At 37.2% G+C, this 22,498-nt stretch overlaps 1 protein-coding gene across 7 annotated transcripts in view; it reads left to right on the top strand.

The window, feature by feature from the left end:
* zgc:66433 (uncharacterized protein LOC321250 homolog) overlaps nucleotides 1–22,498 on the top strand; it is a 67,018-nt gene that overhangs the window by 37,300 nt on the left and 7,220 nt on the right. For 6 of the 7 annotated variants that reach the window (XM_067457890.1, XM_067457892.1, XM_067457889.1 and 3 more), the window contains 6 exons: nucleotides 5,849–6,007; nucleotides 9,687–9,746; nucleotides 16,706–16,867; nucleotides 17,062–17,167; nucleotides 19,454–19,821; nucleotides 20,313–21,603. In XM_067457890.1, coding sequence (XP_067313991.1) covers nucleotides 5,849–6,007; nucleotides 9,687–9,746; nucleotides 16,706–16,867; nucleotides 17,062–17,167; nucleotides 19,454–19,821; nucleotides 20,313–21,603 — 2,146 coding nt within the window. The remainder of the gene's footprint in view (nucleotides 1–5,848; nucleotides 6,008–9,686; nucleotides 9,747–16,705; nucleotides 16,868–17,061; nucleotides 17,168–19,453; nucleotides 19,822–20,312; nucleotides 21,604–22,498) is intronic. The other variant, XM_067457894.1, reaches the window with a different exon arrangement.

Raw genomic sequence — 22,498 nt, forward strand, 5'->3', positions numbered from 1 at the left:
CAGCACTCAGATGGCCAATCAAATAAAAGTAGGAGAGGTTTACATTCTCTTTTGACTGGTGCAGTCTACACCATAGGTCTACACACACACATACACACACACACACACACACACACGTCAATCTATCGCGTTATGCCTTTCCGGAGAGAGACTAATCTCCAGTGAAATCACAAAACTAAATGCACACACACAAATGCACACAAAATGCAACGTGTCCATGCTTTTAATATACAATCATTGATGAATATTTTAATGAAGAAGAAAACTATATGAGAGTAGATTAGAACTCGGAACATTTGAGACGATTTACTAAAAGTCTACTATTAGACCACTGAGGAACTCAAATATTAGCAGCGAGCAGATGTAGCCTACGTTTTTATTCACTCATGCGAAGAATCTCGGCACTAATAATATATTTGACGCTTATTAATGTTAATATTGTTTGCAAATAGTCCCAAATAGATTATTTCCCAAATAGAATTAGAACTAGAATTTCATTCACTGATCTGTTTGACCTGGTTATGGCCTTGCTTTGAATTAGTCTATTATTTAAAATTAAAATAAAAACATTTATTATTTCAGTATTACATAATGATTTAATTTCTATAGGCTATATTACAAAAAAAATGAGTTGGCAAGAGAAGCCAATATGAACCATTCATGTTAAGAAAGGAATGTTCAAATTCAGAAGAACAGTTCATGTTCAGAAGAAACATTCATGTTGAAGAACTGTTGATAATAAAGATTGAAAAGATTGGATTAGTTGTGCTTTTGTTTTTCTGTGGAATACTTGATGTGGCCCAGCCTGACCCAGAGTCTACCTCCAGCGGCCCCCGGGTAAATTGAGTTTGAGACCCCTCTTTAAGGCGTGTCAGGGTAATGGCCAATGTTATGATTGGCTAACATCATTGTATAGGAAACAGTGTCAACACCCACTAACTATTGCACCTGATTGTTTTGAAAACATTATCCATATAAAACCATAATTTAAAGACAAAGCATAATGAAATCGTTTAATTACGGTCTGCAATGTTTCATCTGTCAACAAAAGTTTCTTTGTGAACTCTTCATTACACTGTGCCTCGTTTACAAAGCAATCTGCGGCCAAATTCTCTAAACTGACGCTATCCATAAATAAATAAAAAAAAAATTATTAGCCCCTTTCCTGTTATGCCCGGTTAAGTGCACCAAAACAGTATTTATTGTTGGAATTTTGTATTAAAACTATTACATTTGAAAGCTGAGACTGAGACAAAAGCCAATTTGGCGTGAGATTTACTTGGGCAGAGTGAGACCGTGAGACCGCGCATAAAAGCATGTGTCTCATGCCAAATGCATGAGAGTTGGCAACCCTGTCTTTCACACATTAAACAATAAATTACTGTAAACTTATCAGATTGGCAGCATTCTGTCTTTTTACCGGTAAGATACCATCCTCACATTAGTACCAAAATAATGGTAAACTCTGTGATGTCAATCATCTTAAATTACCTTAGAACGCTGAGCTGTTTTCTTTGTCCACCTGGAAATGAAGCACTGTAGTTTCTCTGTCCAAGTATACAACATCATTTTTTAAAACACAAGATGTATAATTCTGTAGCACAGAGCCCCTCAAGGGACATGGTGATGAAGAAAATATGAGATGGGTGGAAAACATTTATGTCAATGCTCTGTGTCCCCCCGAGAATCTTTGTGTTCTTCACAAAACATTTGAGTTCCTTCTGAGAACATCAAAAAATGGTTCCTCCCATCTCATATTTTTCCCATCACCATGTCACGTTAGTACAGCAATTAGTAGGCTATGTACAATAGACCTGTCCTACCCTGAGAGGTCTTTAAAAGTAATTTGTTAGAAAATTGGAAAAAAAAACACAAAAAAATCTTTGTTTATAAAGTATTCCAAATTCCAAACTCCATGGAAAAAGATATAGAGAGAAAAAAAACAGTTAATTTGAAGTATAAAAAAACAAAACAAAAAAAGACTAAAGACTATTAAAGTCGTCGTTAAACAGAAGCTGCTGGAATTGTCTTTTCTTTCCCATTCAGGTGTCAGCGCCGTAATGATGACTGTCAGCATTACCAGACAGTAGCTGAGCGGTGATAGTGGAGAAATTGAAAGCAAAAAAAAAGCAACAGTGCACCATATCTGAACACATAACAGTGACGTATATCATGTGCACGGATAAATCATTTATAATAAATGCTGCAATATTCCATTAAAAATTAAAGGGGTGATAAACTGAGAAATCAACTTTTGTATTTTGTATATAAAAGTTCACCGTAATATAAGAATATCCTGTAAGTTTCAGAGCTGAAAAGTTCCTTGTTAGTCAAAAGCCCTATTTCCACAAAAATTACCCGGAACAATTTGTACCAGGAACTTTTTTTTACAGGATCTTTTCTCCCCCCAGACCTGCAACTGTCTGCGTTTCCACCGCAATCTAAAGTTCCGAGAAGATTAGGCAAATTAGTCCGTTGATGTAGGACTGCGGACGACTGCTCCACCAAGCCAGTGACGGACAGTAATCATTTTTGCGCGATACTATATCCACGTTTACAAGCACACTTTTTTTGTCATTCCGATTGAAAGATTTAGTGGACTGTTAACATGAGACGTTATCTAAACCGATCTGGTGTTTGCATGTGATGACTTTCAATCGCAATCATTTTGTCACATGCAGTTTGTCTGCCGCATCAAAAATGTCAACGCTGTTCTCTCCAACAGCTGAAATGTGTTAACTATAGCCATAGCAACTCTTAACGGCCACCAGGACTAATACAGTATTATTTATAGCTATTTATTTGCTGTAAAGTGTAATAATCATCTCAGAAAAAAAATGATTCCTCTGTCAGGCACAGTTAAAGTAAAAACTGGGGCAATATACGCTGTGTCATTATTCCAACATTATCTTCATAACTTACGAAATAAAACGTTTACCCCTCAGAAAAACTTTCCTCTCTTGTCAACATGAGCGCGGTGCGCGCTGTCACGTCATGTAAAGACACACATAATAATCGGTCAGGTCGTTTACATGGTGAAAAATAGACTGTAAAAAAATGTAACAAGTATGGAAGAGATTCAAGCTGTGGTGCTTTTGCTGGTTATGTATAGGTTTACTAAAGAGGTAACAATGACAGAAAAGAGCACTAACATATTCAGAAAGCTTGTAAAGCTAGATTTAAAATGACAATGTATATTATTATCAGCTATTACAGACATTAAACGTGAGATCGCTGAGACGAACGTGCGCCATCAGACAGAGAGCAAGACTGATATTTACTGAACGCAGAACGAACCTCGCAAAAGACTTTTAAAAATGCCAGTTGAAATAAAATGCTAAACCAATCAGCATGTTCAGCGCCCAAGTCCCGCCCTCGAAAGTTCCTGAACTTTGAAAAAGTACTACCTCGCGAGAAGGGCCGCTTGGAGGGGGAAATATTTACCTGTACTTCATTTAGACCCTGGTTCCTGCGGTCTAAACACACCGAGTACCACCCAAAGTTCCTGGTTCCTGGGTAAAGTTCCTGCGGTGGAAACGCGGCTATAAAGCTTTTATTGACACCAGGCCCAGAAAACATATTTTGACATATCAAAATATGTCGACTATTGATGTCATAGAATGCAGAAACTGCTTCTGTAGGCCCGCCCTAAGCGGAGCTTCACGATTTGTTAACGAGACCAGTTGAGCTGGATTTGCAGACATATTGAGATTAAAACACAATGCTGTGCCTTCTATATTGAATTTGACAGGAATGGTGCAGCACACTTATGTGAGTAAAATGCGTTTTTATTTGTGATAGTAGTGCATTGTTACAGATCGTTTTGATTATGTGTACGTTTTCAATTTCAATGTGGTGTTGTCATTGTGTGATCAGACTCGAACATGTATGGACCAGGGCTCACAAAGCCCAACGTCCCGAGGCTAGTATAGGGTTTTTAAAACGGGCTACCAAAGCTCAAACCTGTCAGCAGGCTGGTGAATCTTAAATAGAGAAATCACATTCGTTTCTTGATGTGTGTTGTTCACTCTCTTGACTTGATATTTAAAGGGTGCGCGCGTGCGTGTGTGCGGTTCATGGTTATTTCCACCAATCGGCCGGGCCAAGTAATAATTTTTTTTATTCCAATCAATCGTGGGTGGATGAGAGATAAATCATTGTGTTTTTGTTTGGTAAAGATGTTTTGCGAGCTCTGTGAGAGAATCATTCCGGTTGCTGCTTTCAAAACAATCCCTCACGTGAACTGACAGGGGAGCTGAAGCTCATTGGAAATCTTATCCAATCCTGGTCCTGGGCGTTTACTTCCAAGTCTCCAGTGTGTCACACCCATCAGAACCCAGCGTTCAGGAGAGAACCTCCAAACCAGTGTAGAAAATAGCCTTACTTATTAGTTATGATGTTTTTGGATGTTTTTGGTAAAAACTATGTGAACGACATAAGTTGACCACAGTATAAAAACAGTATGTTCATGCCACCTTTAAGATTTGTCCGTTTGTATTTCATGGGGACTTTCAGGTTTTATTTTGCACCCTGTTTGTGGAAAATGGCATATGTGTGCTCAGAGGGAGTGTATAAGTATATTCTCTTTCCTGTCCTCTTTCTTTAATGAGTATTAGTGATGGCAATTCACTGGACTTTGGTATAAAATTAGCAAGTCTAAGCCTCAAGACAGAGTCTGAGATTTTCTCTGTTGACATTTTGCCACCAGCCCAATCCAGGCTGCAGGGAACATCGTCAATGTCACTGAAAGACAGAATAAAAAGGAGACCAAAACAATGTGAGCTACAAAATACCTTACAAATGTGTACATGATGTTCAATTAGTCACCAGATGCCCACAACAACATGTCTGTGTCTTGGCATTGATTAAATGCTACTTAGCGTAGCCTTTTTAATGCGGTTAGCGTATTACCCGTAGACATTCCGGATTCTAGGCACTTTGTCATTGAGCCAGACATGAGAGCAGCTCAGCAATGAAAGTTACCAGTCCATTAAGAAAGGATTCAACATTTCACCCACTGTTTGAAAGAAGCAGATCCTCTGAGAATAGCTGAGACTAGGCCCGAATGAATTTCTCAGAGGTGTTTAAATGCTCTGGCTGGCTTTAAGTCTTGATTATTTTATTATTTAAAGACAGTTCAGATTAAAAAAAATAAAAATAAAAAAACATTTAATAAAAAATGTAAGATTTTTTGTGCCCCAAGGCTGCATTTGTTTGATCAAAAATACAGTAAAACAGTAATAATATAAAATGTATCATTTTAATTTTAATTTAAAACAACGTGTTTTCTATTTGTTTTCTATTATTTTAAAATATGTTGATGAATATAAAGTTCAAAAGAACCGTGTTAATTTGAAATAGAAATCTTTTGAACATTATAAATGTATTTACCGGATCTTTTGATCAATTTGATGATTCATTGCTAAATAATAGTATTAAAGAGAAAATCATTTTTCACCCAAAAAGGAAAATTGCTGTCATCATCTACTCACCCTCAAGTTGTTCCAAACTTGTATGAATTTCTTTGTTCTACTGAACACAAAAGAAGATATTTTGGAGAATGTTTGTGATGGACCCTATTAACTTCCATAGTATTGTTTCCCTACCAACATTCTTCAAAATATCTTCTTTTGTGTTCAGCAGACCAAAGGAATTCTTAATGTTTGGGACAACTTTTAGGGTAAATGAAGACAGAATTGAAATTTTTGGGTGAACTATCCCTTCAATTTCAATAAAAACAGTTATATCAAGCCCAAACTTATTACTTATGTCAACACATTAAAATATACCAGGTAGTAGTAGTGTAGTGGGATTAATCTTGATAGTTCACATTCTGTCCTGTCTGTAGCTGCAGCTAAAGCATGCGATTTGTCTGGGTACGCCACCGTCACTCCTCTGCGGGAGGAAAGGGGAGGACACGGGTGCTCTTTCAGAAGATGACGGTCTTCCCTGCAGCCCACCGGAGTATTCCAGTCTCCACACTGTGTTGGCCACACCTCTTCACACGGTACTCCTCGCTACAGTTACCATCATATATCCGGTTTCCGCATTTCTGTAGCTCTAATTTGTGAAATGCACAATTGTGTAGCACTCTACAGAGAAAAGCACTATAGGATTGACAGACTCGTTTTTCTCTTACCGTTAGTTGTATTGGCGTTTTAAAATAAAAATATCTATCCTACTTTCTTCTTATTAGCTCACCATGAATGACTGGTTTCAATAAATGCTCTTTTTTCCCACTGGGGAGTAAGTTTTGAAAGTATGTTTTCATAGTTTAGGGCATAGTTTAGGGCTTCTTTTCATATGTGAAAAGAAATGTTGATTCCTGGTGAGGAAAACCACAGCCATTATGCTTCTTTTGATTTTACCTTTCCTTTAAGCCGGGCTCAGACTACAGGAGTTTGTAAATCTTAACCAATTGGGAAATCTGGTTGAATCACGCACATAAGGAGAATCTTCTCATTTAGACACAGATTTTCTTTTTTGAAATATTAAACCGGCACACACTACAAGAGATTATCATGCCAGATTTAGCTCCTCACATGATCTCACGGGGAAGGGGATGTAAACAAATGGATTCTGTGTTGAGGTAACTTGCTGCAGACATAATATGAGGAGACATTATAAAGGCAGTCATGTTGTTTCAACGTTTAAGCCAGCCTTTCCTCTATCTCTGTTGTCCACCGGACCCTTACAGCTGATTGTTTTTTCACAGTAGCCCTTTCAAAAGTTCCAACACTTCCGTCTCCTTGTAGACTTGTCACTCATAGTCTATTGTGGAAAAGGTTCTGACGTAATCGTCCTAAAATCCTAAATATGAAACATTTTTGAAATCGTCAGGGTGGACATGTGTCCGTGGGCAGATCATGAGATTTAAGATTTGATCTGTAAATGCCTCACATTACCAGATAATCTGGGCCAAACATTGGAAACCAACCGATGCCATGCATGTAAGATTTTAAATCAGGCATAAACTGGCCTCAAACTCTTGTATTCTGAGTCTGGCTTTAGTGTGTAACATTGCTGTTTGTGCCTATAAAGTTAGAATCCACTCACCGCTCAAGTGTTTGTCCAGCTGTGTTCTGCATGCGTGCAAATGTAGACATTATGTAAATAAGAGATTCATTGTGTCGTCAGCTTCACTGATTAATGTAATGGAACTGTGATAGATTGTGTTCATTGAATAGACTACTTTTAGTAATTATAAAGGGAGGGCTCTTTGCACACTGTCCTAGGTATATAAAAAATAATCAATAGGCCTGTGTGTGTGTGTGTGTGTGTGTGTGTGTGTGTGTGTGTGTGTGTGTGTGTGTGTGTGTATATAATACAATCTGAATAAAACTTTTGTTTTCCAATCTTGACACACAGCCACATACACGCTTTAACACAGGCCCATCTCCATATATATGCCGGATTTACTCTTAAAATTGTTATTACTGACCATAGTAAATATTATGTATCAAAATCAGGCTCATACTGTTAATGTCAGGGAACATGATTCCAGGCTGCATGTCAATATTCATGGATCACTGGTTCTTTGGTAAGCTGTAAGGAACACATTTAATGAATGTTTATATTTGAGTACCGCAAAACATGTTTGTATTTTTTTTTTTTTTTTTGAGATCTAATTCTCCTGCCACGCTGTTTTTTGAAAATAAGAACGTGTTCTAAAGTAACTTGCCTGTTTAAAAGTTTATTTTAAATGGATATTTATTTGTTTTACTCGTGTTTCCCCATACCCTCTATTTCTGCTACTTTGCTACGTTACACATTTGCATAATGTCCCCTAAAGCTTTGGCTGCCTTCAAAGAACAGTTGGGCGAGTGATTGATGTCGAGCATATGCAATTTTTTCACTGCAAGGACAAAACATTTCATTGACTTCCAATGGTGATGATTTATTTACCATAGATATAATACTTTTTACAGCTGAAAGATGATTATAGACTTTACATGGACATTACATTTCCAACGCACACTCCAGTCAGAGCAGGCTGGGCTTTCCGGAAATGTGCTTTAAAGAGAAAGGAACTAAAACAGACTGTTTCACACAGAGGGTGAAAAGAGGTGCTGCAGCTAAGACCAGTATGATAAAATATTGATTTTATAAACTTCAAAGATATAATTATTAACATGTAAATGAGCATGATATGGAGACTTATTTGCTGTCATTAGTGGTTACTTAAATACCCACGCAGACTAAAATATCCAGATTTTTTCATAACTATAAAACTTGGTTATAAAAAAATCTGGATCTTTCATCACTGAACAGAACCATATACAAAGACGATTCCAAAAAAGTTGGGACAAATTGTGAATAAAAAAGGAATGCAATAATTTACAAATCTCATAAACTTATATTTTATTCACAATAGAATATAAATAACACATCAAATGTTGAAAGTGAGAAATTTTGAATTGTCATGCCAAATATTGGCTTATTGTGGATTTCATGAGAGCTACACATTCCAGAAATGTTGGGACGGGTAGCAATAAGTGGTCGGAAAAGTTAAATATACATATAAGGAACAGCTGGAGGACCAATTTGCAACTTATCTGGTGAATTGGCAACATGATTGGGTATAAAAAGAGCCTCTCAGTGTGGCAGTGACTCTCAGAAGTCAAGATGGGCAGAGGATCACCAATTCCCCCAATGCTGCGGCCAAAAATAGTGGAGCAATATCAGAAAGGATGGGCTCAGGAATACTTCCAGAAAACATTGTTGGTGAACACAATCAACACAACCCTTCGCCGTTGCCTGCTAAAACTCTATTGGTCAAAAAAGATAGCACGGGTACTGAAATTGCCAGCCTGCAGTCCAGATCTTTTACCCATAGAAAACATTTGGCGCATCATAAAGAGGAAGATGCAACAAAGAAGACTTAAGAAAGCTGAGCAACTAGAAGCCTGCATTAGACAAGAATGGGACATTATTCCTATTTCTAAACTTGAGCAACTTGTCTCAGCAGTTCCCAGATGTTTCCAGACTGTTATAAAAAGAAAAGGGGATGCCACACAGCCACACTTATTTGATGTGTTGATGCCATGACATTTAAAATCAACTTATTTTTCCCTTGAAAATATATATTTTTATCTATGTTGTATTCTGAATAAAATATTAAAATTTGAAACTTCCACATCATTGCATTATGTTTTTATTCACAATTTGTACAGTGTCCCAATCTTTTTTGGAATGGACTTTGTAGAAAGTCATGCAGTGAGACACTGTGATGAACGTTTTCTGCATGCGTGGGTATTTTTGGCTCTGGTAAAAGCGTGTAAGAGCCTCAGACATCACAGGGCATGATTGAAAAGACAGGAAGCTCCCTGCTGAGTTCTGTAACAGGATTAGGTGCAGTGCCTTTCCCCCGCGCTGTACCTGCCTACCATGAAATCTCTTCAGAGATGTACACAGTCTCTGTCCTCACCTTCCCTGAACCGCAGCCCAGCGGAGACCAAAGCTGCTCTTTAATTTAGAAAATCTAATGTGGTTGGGAGTGATGTTTCATCAGTTGCAACCTAGATATTTTAGTCCAGACTATCAAACCAGTAAAACTTTATACGAGGCAAACATATTGCTGTGATATTAAATATCAAAGATTTTTTTCCAAGTCATTTATCAAGGAAAACATGGTTATGTCAAACATGAAAACAGGAAGTTATTTTAATGTCTCTCTTTCTTTGCAGTCGGGGGATTTGACCCAGAGTTCCTTGAGCATGGAGGCATCAGACAGTGAAGATGATCAGGTGACGTGCACAACACATGGATCACTTAATCCTTCACACACCACATATAGGAAATGCCTGGATGGTTTGTGAATGTGATCACACATATGCTCAAACATGCTTGTCTGACGCAAAAGACCAATGAGAATTGTCCTTGCACGTCAATCAAGAACAAACCTAATTGGCTCCCACGTGTCAGATAAGCATGTTTGAGCAGCCGCTTACCATATTTGATGTGCTCTATGTATGTACTCATCAATTATTATGTAGATAAAAAAAACTATTCACAAAAACACATTTGCTAAAAGTAATCTGTGAATCATAAAAAACAATCATGTCTCATCTCAATTCATATGGATTACTTTTATGATGCTGTAATACAGTTGTTTGTTCAGGGAAGAAAGAGGCGGGAACCGGCGAACATTCAACAGACTTTAATAAATAAATAAATAAATAAACTGAAAGTAAAAGCGGCAGCCCCTCACGGACGACTACCGCGCACACACATAACAAAACAAACAAAACACAGAAATCTCTCAGGTTTCATTAACTCTTTCACACGTAAGTTTAAAATATTCGAGCTGACCGCGATGTATGACAGATATATTGCTTTTATTTAATGTTTATTTTTTATTCAAAATATTCACAAACTTGTTGGCTGTCATCAACTACCTGATAATTCTGATTGTTAATTACATGTAAGTGAATGTGTTTTTTTGTTTGTTTAAAAACCTTTATAACAATCATGTTAGTGGATATATAACGCACAGTGGGCATCACCTTGTTAGTTTGCACCATAATTCAGAGATAATGTGGTTGAAAACACTGAATGGTTGTGATGACGAGCGCTGAACGTGTCCAAAAGCGCAAAAGCACATTGGAATTTAGTAGTTGATCATGTGATGCACTGAACCTCCTAATCACACCGGTGTGATCGTACACGTCAAAAGGTTAAAAACATCCTCTTTTAAGTTTCAGAAATAAACAATAATCTTATGGTTTTCAGTGACACGAGGATGAGTAATTGATGAAAAACTGTTCGTTTTTTGGATGAACTAACTCTTTAAGAACAATTATATTCTTTTCAATTGTGGTGTCATGCTTTGACTGTTAACATTTTGTATCACAAATGTTCAGATCTGATTTGTGTCCATGCTGCTCTTGAATTTTCTGTAATATCTGCATTGGTCTCTATGGCAATGACATTGCGAGTTCAGTACATGGACATCACATACACATGCGTCACATCTCAAACACCATTGCCTCCTCCTTCTTATGCAAATCTTTTGCATGAAAAACACCACGGAAAAATAGGCGATTCTCAACATGACACTAACTGTGACGCAATGGCTGGGATCATTAATATGTATGCCCCCAACATTTGCATATGCCAGCTCATGTTCATTGTCAGGCGAACTGCGCAACTGAATCATCAGGTAAACAAGCATCACGCGAGGATAACGAAAATGGCAGATCAGGGACAAAAAATGTCATGTTCCAGGCTGTGCAGGGGACGTGAGGACTTTTCATACCACAGATAAAAAATGTCAACAGTCATGGTTAATGTTTATTATAATCAGATACCGCAACAATTTAATTCAAAATTGCTCGTTTCCTCGGCCCATTTCACCGCAGACAGTTTTTCTAACCTGGGACAATATCAAGCTTCGTTCAGCATCTAAAACTGAAGAAAGGGGCAATTCCAACTATATTCCTGCAAGCAGTAAGTAGTGGTTTTATCCACTTATTTACTGTCTAAACAATTTCTGATTAAATTTAAAGTTTCTCGAAGAGACAGCATTGTTACAATAGGAAACTCCAAGTACCATACAAATCTAAATAGTGTGTCTAATGACAACGGTTAATATTATTTTGTATTACAAAATACAACCATCTTGTTGTTGTTCCTCTGTACACATACTATACTCTGAGAATTCTGTAACTTTTTTTCAGTTTTTTTTTGTTTTTTTCAATGGTGCTTAGAACTGTATACATTTATTATATAATAGGATTATATGGACTTCTTATATTTGGTTATTTGGTGTCCTTTTGGAGTCTCCAATGATCATTGAAGTTTGCGGAAAATACAGCTTTGTGTGAATCACTCTTCAATCAGATTTTTTACTTTGCTGGATATAGCAAATTATGACAAAATAAATGTGTTTAACGAGATAAATGGTGTATGGTTAATTTCACATTAAGTATGCGATTAATCGTGATTAATCACACAACAAAAGTACGATTAAAATTGTTTTAGCTTTTGACAGCCCTAGTTAGTTAACATTTACCAACAACAACTAAAAGAAATGCGGAGGGGTTTCCAATATAGATGTTATCTAAAGGCAGTGGCAGAAACATAGAAGGCTGATATGCACAGCTTTATTCCATGCTGTCATCTCCACCCATCATAAAATTCAACATCTCTATTATATTGTAATTTTCTGTTCAACAACAACACAAGCTTGTTTCTGCAGCGACTTTCAGCACGTTTCCTATAACAATGTGTGACATGTTTACGTTTTATGTAGCATGAGAAAGTGACATAAACCATGCAAAATCGCTCAGACTGAGACAGATTTCCAGGAATTAAATTTGAATAGAATTTCAAACAAATGAATGTAGCTCAAAAATAGATGGATATTATTGTAAATATTTGGATATTATTATACATATTTGGACTGACAGTCTGAACAAAACTTTGATGGGACAGAACAGAAATGGATGGATCAGATAAGGCAGACATCCAGTAGAAAACACATACTTTTGTTAGTAGTACTTGTTCAGATTAGAAGCTTGACTGTAAATTAACTTTTGAATAGCCTGTTGCAGAATTTTCTATTATTTGTTTGCGGGTGACACTTAATATACATACATTTCAAATACTTACAAAATTCATGCATTTAAAGTGTCTTACAATTCCACATAATGTTTTTGAAGCACTGCAGATGATTTGAATTGAGTGTAGATTCAGACTCTTGACATGTTTGCCCATAAAGTCCAGCACTGGAGAGAGCCATACTTACCCTAAAAATGTGCTTATCTGCTGTTGTTTTGGCTAGTTTGGATAGTGTAGAACTTGTAGAAGTGTTGTGTTATCAGCAGTATTTACGGACACTGACGTGTATTCAGAACAAGTACTTTCACAGTCAAAGGCAGTTGACTTGTATCCACTAGTAAGTACATTTGCATTTCAAATAAATGTGAAACAAATGTTCAGTCTGTACATTGAAAGGGCATTTCTAAGACTCAGTGCACACGCATCTCATGCACAACACCAGCAACTATCCAAGACTGACCCAAAACAATCTTAAACCGCTGAAAAACATGCACTTTTGGATTTGTCTTGGTGCCAGGGCTTAAAATAACTGTCATGTGTTTGTGTTATGCAATGCTTTGAGCTGGACCAGAGGCTGTTTTGGGAAATTTGGTTTTGGCAAATGTAATTCTGTTGGATATTCTTTCTAAATGGGAATTAGTTATTGCCAGCTATAAGGTCTGCAGATCCATGTTAGTAAATATACTCTGTATATATATATCAGTAAGATTTTTGGGGGCCAAGGGGCACCCATTGTAATCATTGGCATTCTTTTTCTTATTATTTTTCTGTTTCTTCTGCTCTTGGAATCTATGGCAGCCCATTGAACAGCTTGTGGGAAAGTTATGAAATTTGGCACACAGATAGACGACAGTGACCCTGAAATGTAACCATAGCAAATTTCCAATTAAATTTGAATTGTCTGAAAATAACTTTTTCTAACTCTTAGGCCGTTGCTCCAATTTTCACAAAAATAACCAGATCATCTTCAGACCATGGCAACAAATTTTGTAACTTCTGAACAATTTGGCCAAATGACGAAAATATTTTACGAATGCACTGTCATATCGTTACGGAACTCAAGCCGTTTTGGGGCAGCGCCACCTTGTAGTCAATTTATAATGAAATAGCATATAAAATTAGCCTATTGTAATGGTCTCAATACATTCCTTGTGTAATGCTGAAAACATAGATCCAATTTTGCCATAGTCTACTTCCGGTCCGTTTTCAAACTCCTCCTACATCATTTATCCAATTTTCACCAAATTTGAGTCAGATCATCTTTAGACTGTGCCGACAAAAAGTTTTGTGGATTTAGTCTTTATAGACAAAACCATTTTTGAATGCCACTGCAACAAATGCTCACCCAGGCTGTATGCAAAGCTGAATTTCTCCAGTCTTCATAGTCACATAATCCTGCAGAAATCATTCTAATATGCCAATATGCTGCTCAAGAAACATTTCTTATTATTATCAATGATGAAAACAGTTGTGCTGCTTAATATTTTTGTGGAAACCATGATACGTTTAGTTTTTTATAGATCTGTTTTTAATAGAACATTAAAAAAACATTTATTGTAAATGTTTTATTAATATTAACTTTATAAATGTCACTTTAAATCAATTTAATGCACTGTTGCTGAATAAAAGCATTATTTTCTTTAAAAAGATATCGTGTGAACCCCAACTTGTGAACAGTAATGTACATCACTTTAGCTAGAGCATTGAATGCAGCTAACGAATGGCTTAGGAGCAATGTAGAATGGGATGCCTAAGATGCCACTATAAAAAAAACTATAGTGCTTTTCTCTGTTATGGATAATAAACTGTTTTTTTTTTTTTTTTTATGTTGATTATAATTGGTGAAAAATGTATGAAAATGTAGCATTTATTGACACCCAGCTCTCTAGATATCGTATCAGAATTGGTCATTAAATGCCCTAATTAGTCGATCACTACTAAAAGTTCACAGCATTGTTGAGTCCTTCCTGTCCATGCCAGGGTTTACGAGTGAAGAAGGCGTGTGGTCTGAAAAGCATTCCAGCGGTTCACCCTTGCAGCCTGGCTGTCTGCTGGAAATGGGATATTCCAGCAATCTGGGTCAAAACGGCTGCCAAGCTGGACCTGAGCACTGCACAAACACACTGCTGTCTCTCAGAGCTCATTCACACCAGTTCCTAACACACTGCACCGTAAAAAGCATGTTAATACATGTTTTTCCACCTGCAATAGTGTTAACTTAAATGTTGATGCTCTCATTTTTAAGACTTATACATTTATAAATTTACTTATAAAGTTATATTTGACTGTAGCAGGCACAGATAGTAGATGAACACGGGTGCTGGTTTTAGAGTTGCTTTGAACATCAGGAAGAAAATATGCATGAAACCTTCCTTCATTCGGAAAATTGCCTTATTATAGTTATTATAGTTATAACTAAAGCCATAAAAACACTTGTGAACTGAAACATTTACCAAGCAAGTTACCAAGAAAACTATTCTCGTACATTTCAGATGTACTAAAAACAGAAAAGTTTTCAATTTTTTTCCACAACTTTGTCAAAACTATTCCCGTTCACAGAGATCTGCGAAAATTATTAAAAATGCTGTATTATTCATGCCAGTCCAGTAGATGGCGATTCCATTTAGTAAAGAACCGCTGCATGCCTTTAGACTGAACGCATAATATGCATGCGCATGACGACCGTTTCACAAATTTTTGGTTTACACAAAGACGATAACGCTATCATTTTCAAAAACACTTTGAAACCGTTTTCAAATGTTTGCCTTTCCCAAAACACCAACGACGTATAAATGAATGACCTAAACACATAAAAAGTTTTCGTTTTTACATCAACTAATGTAATGTTACATCAACTAATGTTACATCAATTAATCTTAGGGGGCCATTTATACAACACAGTTTTCAAATAAAAACGAAAACTTTTTATGTGTGTATGTATATATATATATATATATATATATATATATATATATATATATATATATATATATATATATAAAAGAAGATTCATCTTAAGGGGATCTTAATAAATAATAATAATTATAATATCTAAACTTAAGCACAAAAATGGAATATCCTATAAAACATTTACGAATAATGCAGCGTCTCCGTCCCATGTGTTCAAACGTTATAGGCAATTGGCACAAATGATCTGTAATAAAAGTGGAAGTTGCTGCAATCAGAGAAGCCACTGTGGTTGTTTTTGCATACATCATAAATGACTTGCAGTAAACGCTGTCATGTTATCTCGCATTCGGAGGCCTGCCGTTTGGGAACGCTATCATGTGAGGTTCTGCGCTTCTGGGAGGGAATCATACCAAATCATTCTGATGAAAGACTCCAGCTCAGGCATTTTAGAATAACTAAAACAAATTTGAGATCATGTGCAATGAAACTGATCTGTTGATTAGTCCAGTTTTACAATCACATCCATGTTGAGGAAAAGTTTTTTTGTTGCGCATCGAGGGATTTATTCTGTTAATGTTTTACCTTCGTAGTCTAATTTCTTATGAGATAAATAAATTATCTGCCTCAATTTAGAAATTTGATTTTTTGAAATTATGCACACACTGGCGTTTCCATCCAACTTTTTTTTTAATGCAATATCCCAAAATGTACATAAAAATAGGTGGATGGAAGCATAGCTATTGATACTAAAATAACACTGATATTCAAAGGGATTAAAACATACAGTTGTAAAGACTCGCAACATTGCCAACATAACCTACAGTTGTTTCTGCTGGAGGAGCTTTTGTTTGCATTTCTTTCTGAGAGGAAATAGCTGAGGGCAATCATCATAATTGGTCATGATGAGTCGGTTGTGGGGAAGGTGGCTGCGGTATCTGTTTTTTATTATGGTAATGCTGAAGGCATGAATGACCTTGCTCAAGAATTGGCTCTACTATCATGATGCCTCTCTATGGTTTGCTGGCGGTTAGGGGGTAAAAGGAAATACTTTTAATATGACAATCTATTTAAAATTGTAAGCCACATATGGAGGTTTTTGTGGGAAGTGGTTCGAAAGAACTATTATTTTGTAGAAAATGTTGCAAACAAATGATACATCAAATCAGTTGTGGAATGTAACCATAATTTAGACATCTTATTGTCATTCCTCTGTCTCCCCCTCCATCATATAAAGATGTCTTATGAAGCTTCTTCGAGACCCGGCACCCCTCAGGGGTCTGTCATCCCCGTTGACTTCAGTCTGCCCGCCAGCTCTGTGTCCTGCTTAGACAGCTCAGCTGCCCGTCACCGCATCGCTGTCAAATCCAACGCTTGTGCCAAGAGAAAACCTGCCAGCGTAAGATTCTTCACATTAACCATTCATACTCTTTCATTATCTATGGTGGCTCATTATATCAGACTAACAAGCTGTTAGTGATGTTTTATTCAGATGTCTTTTTGAACATTTAAAAGAATAGTACATCCAAAATGCAAAATTCTCTTCTCAGTTTGTGGTTAGTGGTTAAACTGAGTGTGCTTCTTCATGTTTAGCGGCAAATACTGGACAAGAGAAGAGACCTGAGAGAAAGAGTGCTGCTCAGAGACGCAGAGGACAAACTACGGATGGTTACAAGGATTGGAGAAGAAGAACATGAAGGTATGTCTAGTCAAATTAAGATTTTTCTTAATGAAGTCTCAGCAAGGCTGTATTTATTTACAAACCCGATTGAAAAAAGTTGGGACACTGTACAAATTGTGAAAAAAAAAGAATGCAATAATTTACAAATCTCATAAACTTATATTTTATTCACAATAGAATATAGATAACATATCAAATGTTGAAAGTTAGACATTTTGAAATGTCATGCCAAATATTGTCTCATTGTGGATTTCATGAGATCTACACATTCTAAAAAAGTTGGGACAGGTAGCAATAAGAGGCCGGAAAAGTTAAATGTACATATAAGGAACAGCTGGAGGACCAATTGGCAACTTATTAGGTCAATTGGCAACATGATTGGGTATAAAAAGAGCCTCTAAGAGTGGCAGTGTCTCTCAGAAGTCAAGATGGGCAGAGGATCACCAATTCCCCCAATGCTGCGGCCAAAAATAGTGGAGCAATATCCGAAAGGAGTTTCTCAGAGAAATTTGCAAAGAGTTTGAAGTTATCATCATCTACAGTGCATAATATCCAAATATTCAGAGAATCTGGAACAATCTCTCAATCTTTCCAATCAAAATTTGAAAGGTATATCCAAGTTCCAGAACAACATATGATCCCATCCAGACTTCATCTCTTTCAGGGAAAACCTTGCATTTTCAACATGACAATGCCAGACCACATACTGCATCAATTACAACATCATGGCAGCGTAGAAGAAGGATCCGGGTACTGAAATGGCCAGCCTGTAGCCCAGATCTTTTACCCATAGAAAACATTTAGCGCATCATAAAGAGGAAGATGCAACAAAGAAGACCTAAGACAGTTGAGCAACTAGAAGCCTGTATTAGACAAGAATTGGACAACATTCCTATTCCTAAACTTGAGCAACTTGTCTCATCAGTCCCCAGATGTTTCCAGACTGTTATAAAAAGAAGCGGGGACACACAGTGGTAAACGTGGCTTTGTCCCAACTTTTTTTAGATGTGCTGATGCCATGAAATATTAATTTCACCATGAAACTTATTTTTCCCTTAAAATTATAAATTTTCTCAGTTTAAATGTCATCTGTGTTGTTTTCTGGATAAAATATTGAAATTGAAACTTCCACATCATTGCGATCTGTTTTTATTCACAATTTGTACAGTGTCCCAACATTTTTTTTAATCGTGTTTGTAATCTAAAATGCAGTAAAAACATTATTATTGTGAAAAATTATTACAATTTAAAATAAATGCTTTCAATTTATTCCTGTGATCAAAGCTGAATTTTCAGCATCATTACTCCAGTCTTCAGTGTCACATGATCCTTAAGAAATCATTTTAATATGCTGAATTACTGCTCAATAAACATTTCCTATTATTATTGATGTTGACGACAGTTGTGCTTCTTATTTCTGTGGAAACTGATTATTCAAAAGTTTGGGGTAAAAGAAAAAAGTATCGGGACACCCCTCCAAATCATTGAATTCAGGTGTTTAATAACTTCCATGGCCAGAGGTGTATAAATCCAGCACTAGGCATGCAGACGCTTCTACAAACATTTATGAAAGAATGGGTCACTCTCAGTAGCTCAGTGAATTCAAGCGTGGTACCGTGATAGGTTGCCAATAAGTACATTCATGAAAGAGGAGAAATCGGCAACTATTGACTCTGCAGAGAATCTGCAGAGTCAATAGCTACAGACCTCCACACTTTGTGTGGCCTTTTGATTAGCTCAAGAACCGTGTGTAAAGAGATTCATGGAATGGGTTTCCATGGCCGAGCAGCTGCATCCAAACCTTACATCATCAAGTGCAATGCAAAGCGTGGGATGCAGTGGTGTAAATCACACCACTACTGTGTACGAGTCTGGGTTTGGCACTTGCCATGAGGTACCTGACTGACTGCATTGTGCCAAGTGTAAGGTCAAGTTTGGTGGAGGGGGGATTATGGTGTGGGGTTGATTTTCAGGGGTTGGGTTTGGCCCCTTAGTTCCAGTGAAAAGAAAACTTAATAATAAACCTTAGTAATGATGCTGAAAATACAGCTTTGACAGCACAGCAGTAAATTTCATTTTAAAATATAGTCATAAAAACAGTTCTTTTAAAATGTAAAAATATTTCACTGTTTTTACTGCATTTTTGATCAAATATATGGCAACCTTGGTGAGAATAAGAGAGACTTCTTTAAAAACATTTAAAAAATCTTACTTACCCCAAACTATAGAAAAGCAGTATATAGTAATTCAATAATTGTTGTTAGTAGTTCAATAATTGTTATTCTGTTGTTCAAATTGGTGTAGATTTGCCCGGAGAACAGGTTAATGATTCAGATCACGAGTCCTGTGCTTCCGGACACGAGGAGGAAGTGACTGATTCCGGCAAGTGTCACAAAACCTCTGCAACATCCTCCATCTCAGCTGGAGACGTCTCTGAAGGAGAGGAACATGTTCCTGCCGAAGATCACGTCCCCAAGTCTGAGCTCCCAGAGTCCTCTTGGGAGAGTCCAGTAACACTTGAGCTACAGGCTGATGACTTCCTGTTGGACACAGGATGTGAGGTCGTTCCTGAGGAGCAGGGGTCATTGCTGGAGGAAGTGTTGAGTTCCCTAAAGAGCCCTCTTGCATCAGGACTAGCACTGGAGCATGAGAACATGGTTCTACAGAGTGAGGTACAGCACATTCATTGAAATTTTCAAGAAGACTGCAGCAATGAGATATTATAATATCTTAGTTGACATAATAGTTAAATTAAAATATTTTTAAAATCTAGTTTAACTCACACCTGCAAAGTTCCTAGAAATGTACTCTTTGTATTAATGTTGGATTTATATGGTTTTGACAAAAGCTTGTGTACTATTTTCAAGAAATGTTTAAATGTATCATTGTGAAATTGTATGTGTTAAATAAATGTGTGTACATACCTTAATTATAATTTTCAAAAAATATCCTTTACTAAAAATTTTACTAAAATTAACAGCCCATTTAAAATATGAATGAAACTATGATAAAACTAAAATAGCACTGTTGTTCAGTAGAAATTGTATGTTCAAGTCAGTTATGTATATGAATTTAATTTATTTATATTTGATGTATTGAAAAGGAGCCATCATGGCATTGACCCACATATGAATTTAACAACTATTGTGCTTGTTTATTGTAGGTGAAAGACATAAACAGTGGAGGTGTGGTTTCTCAGCTTGAGGAGGAAGACAACAGTGACCTTCTTGATCCCTCAAACCCTATATTGACCACAGAGGAACAGGCTCCTCTGCCTGACTCGCTTTCAGAATCATCTGTGGATTCAGAAGAGATCTCAGAGCAGACCACCGAAGAAGAGGAGCTGCTAGAGATGCCAGAATTCACTGGTGAAGAGTCTGCTGAAGTGCCTCATTTTGAGAAACAAGTAGACAAGGCAGAGAGTGCCAACGAGGAAGAAGAGTTGTTTGAATCGCTAAAAGAAAGAGACGAAGATGTTGTTGAAGAAGAAGCTGAATTTGAGGGAGAAACCAAAGATGGTGCAGAGGATGTTGAGAAAGATGATGAATTGGCTGTGGTAGAAACTGAGAAAACCGAGGGCTCTATGAATGATGTTGAACCTGAAGAAGCTGGGGGTCAGACAGGTTCTCAAGAGCCTGAGAAAGATGAGACTTCAGGTGACGAAAGAGAATTAGCAGAAATCAATGTGGAGAACATTCCTGAATCTGATCAGACAGTCAGAGATGGTGTCTGGAGTACAACAGAGACCGTAGAAGCCTCTGAACCCCCACCAGAGACTCTTGTCAAGCTCCTTATTTCTACCGTGTCTCCTGTGCTCGAGAGTCCAGTTCTCCATTCTAAATTCTTTAATGCATCAATGTCTCCTCCAAAAGAGGAAGACAAAGCTGAGCCCAGTGAGCCAGATGTGTCTAGTCAGCCTCAGGAAGTGTCTTCAGAAAAACTTGGCGTTGTTTCTGAGCAGCAAGATCAGCCAGTTTTTGAGTCGCCTACAAGAGAACCCACAAGCAACGCTGAGGGTCGACCTCGCTTCACCATCGCCCCTGCCTGGCAAAGGTCTTTGGCCTCTGGAGGCACCCAAGAGCAGAACATCTTGCTAATGCTACCAGAGACTCTAAAGACTAATGCTTCCTCTCCCCAAACAACTGAACTCTTTACTCCCGTAAAAGAAGAACAACCCAAACCAGCTGGAACTCAGAGTTCTCCGACACTTCCCACGATCCATGTTCTAGAAGAGACGAGCCCAGAGAACCCATTTGGCGTGCGCTTGAGAAAGACTCCCGTCCTGCACCGGTATGGTTTAGATGTAGAATCACCTTGGACCCAGACACAAACAGAGTCTTCAGGGGCACAGGAGACACCAGATCATGACCAGAATGTTAGGAAGAAGCCTGAAGCTTTGCCAAAGAAGCCTGATCTGCTAGTTGACACTGTGATGTCAGCCAGGAAAATCCCAGGTACCTCCATTCTTGAAGTAGACCTATTATTCCCCATTGTACAAGATGTAATACAAGTCTCAGGTGTCCCCAGAATGTGTCTGTGAAGTTTCAGATCAAAACACCCCACAAATCATTTATTATACTATGTTGTAAATGCCAATTTTTGAGTGGAAGGAAAAGCATGCTATTTTCATGCACATATATATAAAAGGTACATAACACACAACATTTTCACAAATCTAATATGAATCTTCAGTGCATATAGAGTAGTATTGATTATATTTGAATATTATTTAGTTTTATAAAAGACGGATACGCTGTGCTGATTCTTTACGAAAACAGCCAAGCTTGTCAATCAATCAATCAATCAACTTTATTTATATAGCGCTTTTACAATCACGATTGTGTCAAAGCAGCTTCAGTGTCAAACAGGATAATATTGCAACAAAATTAGATTCAGCTGTACAGTCGTTCTGGAGAAAACAGTGATGTTATCAGCTTAATTTTAATTTATCATATAGCGACAATGTTGGCAGATCAGTATTATAGTTTATAGAATTAATTTAAACCTAATTCATAAATTTTATCTGTTTAACTAGTTGAATAACTTTGATCATATTTTTAGTGTCTCCAACTGAAATCGCCACAACACAACGAAATCGTCACAACACAACGAAAATAACCCACAACACAACGAAATCGCCACAACACAACGAAATCGTCACAACACAACGAAATCGCCACAACACAACGAAATCGCCACAGCACAACGAAATCGCCACAGCACAACGAAATCGCCACAACACAACGAAATCGCCACAACACAACGAAATCGCCACAACACAACGAAATCGCCACAGCACAACGAAATCGTCACAACACAACGAAAATAACTCACAACACAACGAAATCG

This window comes from Pseudorasbora parva, chromosome 11, assembly GCF_024679245.1.
Source record: "Pseudorasbora parva isolate DD20220531a chromosome 11, ASM2467924v1, whole genome shotgun sequence".
Lineage (NCBI taxonomy): Eukaryota > Metazoa > Chordata > Actinopteri > Cypriniformes > Gobionidae > Pseudorasbora > Pseudorasbora parva.